This window comes from Physeter macrocephalus, chromosome 3 (assembly GCF_002837175.3).
Source record: "Physeter macrocephalus isolate SW-GA chromosome 3, ASM283717v5, whole genome shotgun sequence".
In the NCBI taxonomy this organism is placed as follows: Eukaryota; Metazoa; Chordata; class Mammalia; order Artiodactyla; family Physeteridae; genus Physeter; species Physeter macrocephalus.
The window spans coordinates 25143511-25155168 of NC_041216.1; the positions used below are offsets into that span (position 1 = coordinate 25143511).

The 11658-nt window shown below is 42.6% G+C and overlaps 1 protein-coding gene across 4 annotated transcripts in view; it reads left to right on the forward strand.

The window, feature by feature from the left end:
* Window positions 1–11658, forward strand: part of CLSTN1 (calsyntenin 1) — a 93002-nt gene that overhangs the window by 46550 nt on the left and 34794 nt on the right. For all 4 annotated transcript variants that reach the window (XM_024125414.3, XM_024125416.3, XM_024125415.3 and 1 more), the window contains exon 2: window positions 8553–8675. In XM_024125414.3, coding sequence (XP_023981182.1) covers window positions 8553–8675 — 123 coding nt within the window. The remainder of the gene's footprint in view (window positions 1–8552; window positions 8676–11658) is intronic.

Consider the following 11658-nt stretch of genomic DNA (forward strand, 5'->3'; position numbering starts at 1 on the left):
ATACTGTGTATCTGTTAATCCCAAGCTCCTAATTTATCCCTTCCCTCTTTCCCCTTTGGTGTAACCATAAGTTTGTTTTTTATGTCTGAGTCTATTTCTGTTTTATAAATAAGTTCATTTGTATACTTTTTTTAGATTCCACATATAAGTGATAGCATATGATACTTGTCTTTGTCTGACTTACTTAATATGATAATCTCTAGGTTCATCTGTGTTCCTGCAAATGGCATTATTTCGTTCTTTTTTATGGCTGAGTAATATTCCATTGTATATATACACCACATCTTCTTTATCCATTCACATATCCATGGACATTTAGGTTGCTTCCATGTCTTGGCTATTGTAAATAGTGGCCCTGTGAACATTGATATGCCTGTATCTTTTCGAATTATAGTTTTCTCCGGATATATGCCCAGGAGTGGGATTGCTGGATCATATGGCAACTCTCTTTTTAGCTTTTTAAGAAACGCTTATATGTATTCTTATTCTGTTTAAAATACTCCCTCACAGCTGAGAAACCTCACTTACCCTTTTAGGGATGTCCCTGGGGCTGTCTCCACTTGTACTTCTGGCAGTCCCTAGAGTTGACCTCAGATATTTCCAGCTCTCCTTCCAGACACGTAGAATGGCACTTTCCCACCCTGGGGAATTTGGGTGAGGCTGTGTGACTAGTTCTGGCCATGAATTAGGAGCAAAAGTGACTTGTGTCCCTTTTGGGTGGAAGGTTCAGCTCCCACTGGGAGACCCTCCAGAGCTCTCTCTTTCCCTCTGGCGAGAGGTGTGGCCACATTTGGGATGGTGGCTCCTTGGTCATCTTGGTCCCTGCTGATTGATGAAGTTCCTGGCACACCTCATAACCCCTTAGTTGTAGCCGCATCATTTAGAATGTAGACGGTCTTTGACCTGTTTGCGTTCTCCAAAGATTGTGCCTTGCTTCCCCAAGAGCCCAGCACCTTGCCGTGTGCTTATGCGTAGCCTGTGTTCAGGGAAGATCTCTTGGAACAAACTCCAAGTCAGTGGTGATGTGAAGCTGAAAGGACCTTTGATGTTAAGCTGCTTTGAAGAATCAGGGATGGTCTGATCTAAATAAGAATATTCAACCGGGACAGTACTGAGAGAGTCCCAGAGAATGTATGCCTTTTTATATTTTGCTTTGGGTGCTATGAATATTTTATTATACTTTTCGAGAAAAAAATCAGCTGGAGATTTTATACGCGTATAATTTAAGACACTTTTCTATACATATCATCTTTAGCAAAGGGCCTGCTAACTCAGATTACATTCTGCTCCTTTGGTAAGTAAAGAGCTAGATTTTTAATCAAAGCCCGGTAATTTGCAGCATGGAATCGGAGGCACCTGTCGCCACCTAGTGTCAGTGTTCCTTACTTGCAGATTGAGGTTAAATACTGAATCTGCAAACAAAACACGTAACAGCATCTAAGATATACCAGCAAAATGCCTATAATCCCTTAAAACTAAGTCACCTGTCATTATTTATTATGATATCAGTGTTGGCCTGATATGACCAAGCTAAGTGTTCTGGAATGCGGAGGGGCAAACTGGATTGATGTCAAGGCCACTGCACACAGGCTTTGGAACCACCTTGCCTGAGTCTGTGATTTGTGTGTCCTGGGTAAGGGGCCATCCTCTCTTTTGTCCAGAGAGTTGGGATGTACTTAGGGAGATGAAAGTTTTATATTTCAAGTTAATCCTGAAATTGACTCATTCTTTTCATTTTGATTTTTAAATTGGTGGCAATTTCTGATGATTAAAGTCTACCACAGCCACCGAAACTAGCCGTGTCCTAAAATGGTAGGTGTGTTCCCCAGGTGTAGCCTACATTTATAGGGTTGATTGCTAGCCTTGTTAACTTGATAGGGATGCACTGAATCTGTAGACTGCCTTGGATAGTAGAGTCATTTTGACAATATTGAATCCTCCAATCCAAGAGCATGGTATGTCTCTCTGTCTTGTTTGTGTCATCTTCAGTTTCTTTCATCAATGTCTTTTAGCGTTCTGAGTACAGGTCTTTTGCTTCCTTAGGTAGGTTTATTCCTAGGTATTTTATTCTTTTTGATGCAATGGTAAATGGGAGCGTTTCCTTAATTTATCTTTCTGTTCTTCTGTTGTTAGTGTATAGAAATGCAACAGATTTCTGTGTATTAGTTTTGTATCCAGCAACTTTACCAAATTCATTGATGAGCTCTAGTAGTTTTCTGGTAGCGTCTTCAGGATTTTCTATGTATAGTATCATGTCATCTGCAAACAGATGTGACAGTGTTACTTCTTTTCCTGTTTGGATTCCTTTTATTTCTTTTTCTTCTTTGATTGCCGAGGCTAGGACTTCCAAAGCTATGTTGAATAAGAGTGGAGTGGCAAGAGTGGACATACTTGTCTTGTTCCTGATCTTAGTGGAAATGCTTTCAGTTTTTCACCATTGAGTATGATGTTTGCTGTGGGTTTGTCACATATGACCTTTATTATGTGGCGGTAGGTTCCCTCTGGGCCCACTTTCTGGAGAGGTTTTTTTTTAAATTTATTTTTATTTTTATTTATTTTTGGCTGTGTTGGGTCTTCACTGCTGTGCGCGGGCTTTCTCTAGTTGTGGCGAGCGGGGTCTACTCTGTTGCGGTGCACAGGCTTCATTGTGGTGGCTTCTTTTGTTGCGGAGCACGGGCTCTAGGTGTGCGGGCTTCAGTAGTTGTGGCACGCGGCCTCAGTAGTTGTGGCTCACAGGCTCTAGAGCGCAGGCTCAGTAGTCGTGGCGCACGGGCTTAGTTGCTCCGTGGCATGTGGGATCTTCCCGGAGCAGGGCTCGAACCCGTGTCCCCTGCATTGGCAGGTGGATTCTTAACCACTGCACCACCAGGGAAGCCCTCTGGAGAGTTTTTATCATAAATGGGTGTTGAATTTTATCAAAAGCTTTGTCTGCATCTACTGAGATGATCATATGGTTTTAGCCTTGCTATTCTGTGATTTTGGTTAATGCTATGCCATTCAAAATTTAGTTGGCTTTTTTATGATCTAGAATGTAATGAAATGAATTGGGTAAAGACTCTGAACATGGGTGACCTGCTTCTAGACTTATGGCCGGTAGTCTCTCATGTCTTTCTTTTATGACTTTTTTTGGATGATTACAGAAACATCAGTCATTTGTTTCCATAAATGTTTTATAATGCCAGTTGAATGTGATGAAATATTAAAAATATCATTTATTAAATATTTAAAAGCTCAGTCAATGGAACTGGCTATATCTCTTCATTCTACTGTCAGCTTAAGGAGCAATTTAGAAATTTTGAGTTACAAAATTAGGATAGTGGGGGAAAATAAACGAATGGGGGCTAGCTATTCAGTTATTATTCCCCTGAACCATTAGTCATTTTCAGCTGCAGGCCTTTCCACTAGGGTGGGCAGAAAGGCATCACAGGTTTTCTGCAGTCGCTTTGCCTAGTATTTTTACTTTCCTACTAGGCTAAATAAATCCACTTAGTTTAAGTCTCAGGGGTTTTATGGACTCACGTATTGGAATAGTCGTCTTCAGTTTTATTTGCTGTGCTTATAATTTTATTAATAAAATCTTAAACATGAAAATAAATTGGAATTGAATATTGCTGTTAATAGTACATTATCAATAGTGAATTGAACTAATAGCCTCTGTTTCAAAATGAGAGATTAGTGACAAACGATGGAGGTTTTGGAGTTTTCTTTGATGGTCTTTTTTTTTTTTTTCCACAACTCACACACACACACACTGTATTTTATTTTTACAAGAGATAAATAAACTGACACCAAGCATTGTAAATGGATGACCACAACAAAAGCAACAATGATTGCAATTACCAAACACGAAACACACTCATACTATGTCATAATATTGACATTCGGTCCAGTAATCCTCCACTGTAACAGCTCCTTGACTTTTGGAGTACTTTCTTTAAAATGGCCTGTTTATCTGGATTAGGTCTGTAACTCCAGGCAGCGTTCCAGCCTCTCTCGTAGGACAGTTTAACAAGACCTGGAGAGGACGGGAACTTTCAGCAGTTAGGGAAAACATCCAACCCGACTGCAAAGCGAGGCTCTTTTCCGTGCTCACTGGAGCCCTCTCAGCTCGAAGGCTGCAGCCGGCTGTGCGGCCCACGCAGAGCACTGTGCCAGTTAACTTGCCGCTGTCCTGGGCGGTATCTCTGAAGGAGGGGGGCAGGTGTACCACAACCAGCCGAACTTACTCCACCAAATCTCTTGTCCCGGGAGCAGCTCTTGTGAGGGGAGATGTTTTCCAGAGGCACTATAAACTTCTGGCCTTTGTGACCTGGATTTGGGCTCAGCTTACTTTCCAGGCAGATCCCTCGGTATTTTGATGTATGCGATGCCTCCGGATTCTTGTCTCCTTTGCTTAGAACATCCACCTTCCAGAAACAAAAAATAAAAAACATCTTCCCAATGTCTAAGACACCAAATCGTACCTTTTTTTTTTTTTTTTTATCCTCAGCGCCAAAACTTTCTTCTCTATGAGAGAATTTATAAACCAGGTCACGGATTTTATTTGTACTCTATCCACCTTCCAGAAACAAAAAATAAAAAACATCTTCCCAATGTCTAAGACACCAAATCGTACCTTTTTTTTTTTTTTTTTTATCCTCAGCACCAAAACTTTCTTGTCTATGAGAGAATTTATAAACCAGGACACGGATTTTATTTGTACTCTACATGGGGTTCCTTGTATACTCACTTACCAACCAGTTCCTGAGGAGTGAGACGCTACTGTGGCCCGAGGTACAGGGAATTAGCAGAGAGCAAAGGTCACGCCCTCCTGGAATCTCTGGTTTTGTACGGGTCTGTGTGCCGGAGAAGTAACAACAACACAACCCCTTTGTGGCATCTACTGAGTGCCTGACAGTGTCCTCAGCATTTTGCACATGACTGGTTTGATCACACAGGAACCTACCAGGTGGGTACTCTTGCTGTCCCCAGTTTACGGATGAGGAAACTGAGGCCAAGGGAAGCTAGGTGATCTGCCCCACGTCCCAGGCTGACTGCCTGTGGTCGGGAGGAGTAGCAGAGAAAAGAAGAAGGAAGTGGGGGGCTAGAGGGCAGAGCAGCAGATGCAGTTATACTTGGAGGAGGAAACATTTGAACAGAGGCTTGAAGCGAGGGACCTTGTCAGGGCATTTGAGAGGTCAAAGCTATTTTAATTATATTAAGATATGACTTGCCTTTTCCTCATTTTCTCACGAGTGCGCAGCGGAGTTCTCTAGAGGCTGCGTGACGTGTAATGAGCAGCATATTGGCTGCTGGAGTGGCGGTGAGAACCCAGCTGTCTTCTACTAAGCCAGAAGGTGAAAGGGTTTGCGAAAGTATAAAACACTGCCAGCCTTCTTAGTAAACTCTGTTTTAAAAAATACAGTTATTTTCATTAAAATATTGTTTACGATAACTTACAATGGGTTTTTTTTTTAATGACTTAATAAATACTAACATTTTTCTTGGTTTTAACTTCCAGCACAGTAAATACTGATAGATGGGCCCCACCTAAGCCAAAGCTGTTTGGGGTCCCTCAGTACCTTTGGTGTAGACAGATTCTGAGAGCTCAGGCCTTGAGCCACCCCCGCGTGAGAAGCAGTCCCCCGGCCACCGTGGGAAGGAAGAGTCCGTGCAGGAGGCGAGGATGAAGCGGTTACTTGGCTTTTGTAGTAGAGCTAAGTGGGCAGCAGAGAGGATGAGAAATGGCTGCGTCTGGGTTTATTTTGTGGGTGTGGATTTTTAAAGAATGTGGAAAAATACCCGTAACATAAAGTTTCCCATTATAACCATTTTTAAGTGTGCAAGTCAGTAGCGTTGAGTTTGTTCTTTCATACTGTTGTGCAACCAAGCCCGGGAACTCATTTCATCTTGCAAAACCGAAACTCTATCCCCTTTAACCAACTCCCCGCGGGTCTGGGTTTACTTTGAAAATGAAAGCAGAAGGATTTGCTCTTGGTTTGGATTCAGCACGTGTAAAATGTCTGGTGGATGCGTCATTAAGTAGAGAGATGGTAGCTTTTTCCCCCCTTGCAGACATAGGCCTACACATGCCTGCTCGTTCGGAATTTCACTTGGAGCGCCCTGCTTCTCCCGTAGGTCACGAGGGAGTTAAGTGCAGGTGTGAGGCTCAGGTGCTTCTGGCCTCACCTTCTCCCATCGTCCCATAACAGCACAAAAAGTAGTATCACACCATGGCCACATTGTATTAAAGATGGTTAAACATTTAAATTTATTTTCAGTTACTTCTGGGTTGACTTAAACTTACGGAAGAGAATCTGGGTAGTTCATTCAAGAAATCGGCACCAACTACGTGGAAATAAAGTTTCATAACATTCCTTTTAATCAGATCAGCTTCAGGAGTTGTTCCATGGTTAATTACATATCCTGAGGTTATAATGTGAACATTCAGAAGGTGAAAGTAAAAGGAAAATGGAAAGGTTCCAACTGTGAGATGAGCCCAAAACAAGCTGGTGGAGATAGGAAGCCGGGGAGGGGCTTGGTGGCCACAACCAGGGAAAGTCGCAGCACAGACCCCCCCTGGGGGCAAAGCCCGGGCAGAACGAAATGGACAGAAACTACAAATTCATTTGCTCAGGTAAGCGGGCTACCAGGGCGCATGTTCTTACCTTAAAAACAGCAGTAACGGTGCTAGTGCCTAACTGAGTAGGAAAAACACCACTTCTTCAATTATCCACCCCAGCCCTGTGGGTTGTAGGGTGTCCCTGGTTCATAAAAGAGGAAATTGAGATCAGGAGAGGTCAGTTATATGCTTCAGGTCACGCAGCAAATAACAGAGGAGAGCTGGACTCTGAGTCCAGGCTGGCCCGATCCCAAAGGGGTTTTTTTTTTTTTTTTTTTGGCTGCGCTGGGTCTTCGTTGCTGCGCGCAGGCTTTCTCTAGTTGTGGTGAGCGGGGGCTACTCTTCGTTGCTGTGCACGGGCTTCTCATTGTGGTGGCTTCTCTTGTTGCGGAGCACGGGCTCTAGGCACGGGGGCTTCAGTAGTTGTAGCGTGCAGGCTCAGTAGTTGTGGCTCGTGGGCTCTGGAGCGCAGGCTCAGTAGTTGTGGCGCACGGGCTTAGTTGCTCTGCAGCATGTGGGATCTTCCCGGAGCAGGGCTCCAACCGGTGTTTCGTGCATTGGCACGTGGATTCTTAACCACTGTGCCACCAGGGAAATCCCGAAAGGGGGTTTTTCTTGAACACTGTGTTTTCAGTCAAGTTTTTCAGAAATTTTGCATTTCATTTTCTTTTAATACCTCTTATTTGTAATTTTATATTCATAAGTCCTGTTTCACCTCTTTTATGTTTTTGTTTGTAATGCTAATTTTAAATAAATAATGCATTATTATTGTCATAAATAACATTTTAAAATTGAAGTATAGTTGATTTACAATGTTAGTTTCAGGTATACAACATAGTGGTTCAGTATTTTTTAGATTATACCCCTTTAAAGTTATTACCTAGGGACTTCCCTGATGGCGCAGTGGTTAAGAGTCCGCCTGCCAATGCAAGGGGACACGGGTTCGAGCCCTGGTCCGGGAAGATCCCACGTGCTGCGGAGCAACTAAGCCTGTGTGCCGCAACTGGTGAGCCTGTGCTCTAGATCCCGCGAGCCACAACTGAGCCTGCGCTCCACAACGAGAAGCCACCGCAGTGAGAAGCCCATGCACCGCAACGAAGAAGAGCCCCTGCTTGCCACAACTAGAGAGAGCCTGCGCGCAGCAACGAAGACCCCAAAGCAGCCAAAAATAAATAAATAAAGTTTAAAAAAATAAAGTTATTACCTAATAATGGCTATATTTCTCTGTGCTGTACAATATATTCTTGTTGCGTATCTATTTTATACGTAGTAGTTTGTATGTCTTAAAAAATTTTTTTTTGAAGTACGGTTGATTTACAATGTGTTAGTTTCTGGTATACAGCAAAGTGATTCTGTCCTTTTATATATACAAAATATATATGTATATATATTCTTTATATATTGGGTTGGCCAAAAAGTTCATTCGGGTTTTTCTGTAACATCTTACAGAAAAATCCATACGAACTTTTTGTCCAACCAAATATATTATTCTTTCTCAGATTCTTTTCCATTATAGTTTATTAGAAGATATTGAATATAGTTCCCTGTGCTATGCAGTAGGACCTTGTTTAGTTTGCATCTCTTAATCCAAGAAACAACGTATTTTATTTGTAACTTTTCTAAGAGAGGCTGAAAACAGAGGTAGTAAGATATGATACCGTCCATAACCATCCGTCTTTTTTCTTTCTTTTCAATTTCTAGAGCAATTTATTTCTTATTTTTGGTTGCTTCATGACCTCAGATAATTTCTACGTCACTTTAGAATTTAGGATTTCATCCCATTTGGGCGTTGATACCAAACTTTGCCACAAAAAATAGCAGCGTGGCCTTCCAAACTCATGAGAGTTTTATTGTTTTAATAATGGATGTGTGTCTTCAAAAGCAGTCGAGTTGAAAGTAATAATTCTAACCTGGCCTATGTCCTTTCTCCTTTTTCTGTTTTTGAACGCAGTCAACAAGCACAAGCCGTGGCTGGAGCCCACATATCACGGCTTAGTTACGGAGAGTGACAGCACCGTGCTCCTCGACCCACCACTGATCGCCCTGGACAAAGATGCACCTCTGCGCTTTGCAGGTACCAGCGTGTCTTTGTTCACTCCCCATGAGTTTGGGCTTGTGGGAAGCATTTCACACATCCCCTTTGGGTTGTTTCTGAGCCTTTCTGAGAATGTCTTGATAGCGAAGGGTTGTGTGTGGCCCCCACGTACCATTTTTTTTCCTTTTAATTTTAAGAGTTGGGGTACCTGACCCCCCCTAAAAGCCTGTACTTGTTGAAAAGCAAAATATTTAATTGCATCAATGTGTTCCTTGTCTGGATGTAATCAGAGAGAGAGCATCTAGACCAGTGCATCTCAAACTTTAGCATTCATGCAGACACAGGGATCGTGTTAAAATGCAACCTTAAAAAAAAAAAATGCAAGCTTAGATACGGTGGGTCTGGGAGGACCTGGGATTCTGCCTTTCTAACCTGTTCCCTGCTGCTACTGGTCCATGCACGGCGAGGATCTAGGTAATTAAGGCTCAAGATTTTCCTTGCACTGCCTAGGTTTCATTTACCTGAAAAGACTTATTTAAAGATGTTGAGCAGTCTTTTATAAGTGAATTCTTTGGCTTACATTTTACTTTCAGTAAATTTTTTAATTTTTTTGTGTGTGGTACGCGGGCCTCTCACTGCTGTGGCCTCTCCCGTTGCGGAGCACAGGCTCCGGACGCGCAGGCTCAGCGGCCGTGGCTCACGGGCCCAGCCGCTCCGCGGCATGTGGGATCTTCCCAGACCAGGGCACGAACCCGTGTCCCTTGCATCAGCAGGTGGATTCTCAACCACTGCGCCACCAGGGAAGCCCACTTTCAGTAAATTTTTAACTTGAGTTACTTCATAAGATTGTCAGCTAAGTGTTTATAGGGACAAATCTCTAGGGTTTCTTTGGAGATTTGCTGCTTTGCTAACATTCAGTAGCACTTTGCAAATCAGAACTATCCTTGCTTTACGTCGGGGCCATAGTAACTTCCTTAACTGGTGGAGGAACGGGCTGCTTCACCCGTTCTTTGTCAGAATTGACGATCAATTCTGATAGTCAGAATTGATGTCGCGAAGTTAATTTTTTTTTTTTTTTGCGTTACGCGGGCCTCTCACTGTTGCGGCCTCTCCCATTGCGGAGCACAGGCTCCGGACGCGCAGGCTCAGCGGCCATGGCTCACGGGCCCAGCCGCTCCGCGGCATGTGGGATCCTCCCAGACCGGGGCGCGAACCCGGTTCCCCTGCATCGGCAGGCGGACGCGCAACCACTGCGCCACCAGGGAAGCCCGTGAAGTTAATTTTTAAAGAGCAGTTTCTGCGTGATGTTTTTCCAGAACAAAATTTCTGTTTGTTCTGTTTGCCTCGGGATAAATGAGAAAAATTCAGTAGCTCTTGTAGATCATTCCATACATTAAATTTAGTATGGTAAACGGCGGCAGTGAATGTGAGGCTGCCTCTGAGGAGCTATTTAAAAAATGAATTTGTTCTTCTTTCTGTTCAAGTGCCACATCCCATTTCCAGGAAAGTAACCCGAGAAGCAGCTTATGGTATTGGAGTCAGTGGTAGAGACAGACCTTTCCAGTTAGTTTTACTTGTTTATTGGTTTTTAGACAGAAATCCAGTTAGATGGATGGTAGAGGAAGCGCTCTGTGCTAGGCGTACTGTATCTGTCTGGTGGCCAAGGGGATTTTTTTGTTTGTTTGTTCCCCCCCCCCGCCCCCGATTTAAAATCATTTTTAGCACTACCTAGTGGTTTCCTCTGTGAATAGCTAGATTTTTGAGTTTGCATATATCATATATACACACACTTTGCATGCAACACCTTTGGTTATTATATGCAGTTCCTCCTTATGGGTGTGATGTTTCAGTGCCTTGCAAATAACCTTAATAGGGTTATCTAGCTCATGTTTCTGAGGGGACTTGTACATCTCTGACATCTCATGCATTCTGAGAAGTGATTGCAGTCAGGAGTTTTGTATTTACTCCCCCAGGCCTCTCTTTATGAATTCTCATCTGTGTCCAGTCCTGTTGCTGGTGGAGCTCTGTCCCATTACATCACTCGTGATATATAACACTTATAAAGCATTTCGTGTCCCCGGCACTGTTGTATGTGCTTTACAAATACGCATTTGTGTTTAATCCACAGCAGCCTTTTGAGGTAAGTATGCTTCCTGCCACCCGTTTTAAAAAGAGGAAGCCGAGGCACAGAGCAGCTAACTTTGCTCTGGGTCACACAGCTAGTATGTGGCAGAGGCCAGATTCCAACCCAGGCAGGATGGCTCTTCACTATGATGCTGTATATGGCACCACAGGAAGGTACACAGGAAGGGAAGTAGGAAATGAAATGTACATTGAATACTAACTTTGAAGTCATATTAATAAATTACTTATTTTTTCTTTCTCGTTGGATTTAATTTTATTGGGTCATTTATCAAAACTTAATGTATTGTTGTGAATGAAATAATACTTATAAAGTTTTATGTTTTTAGAGATTCTCAGGTATTTTTTTATTGATGTGCCAAAGTTATATATTGGGATTTTAAAAAACTATATAGAGAAGCACTTTAGAGCCAAGTATAGTGGTAACTTGATTGTATTTGCCATAGTGGACAGAAAAAGTAAGTATTTTCCTTCTGGAGATTTTCACAGGGGAGCACAGTTGCTCTTATATTCTTTTTTTAAAAATACAATTCATGTACCATAATGTTTATAGTTTTTAAAGTATACAGTTCACTGGTTTTTAGTATATTCATAAGATTGTCCAACCATCAGCCACTGTCTAGTTCCACAACATTTCATCTCCCCAAAAAGAAACCCTTGCACCTGCTAGCAGTCACTCCCCTTGGCAACCACTAGTCTACTACTTGTTTATGGATTTGCCTATTCTGGATATTTCATATAAATACAACATGTGGCTTTTTGTGACTAGCGTCTTTCACTTAGCATGATGATTTGAAGGTTCACTCATGTTGTGGCATGTCCTTCATTCCTTTTTTTTTTTTTTTTTTTTGCGGTACGCGGGCCTCTCACTGCTGTGGGC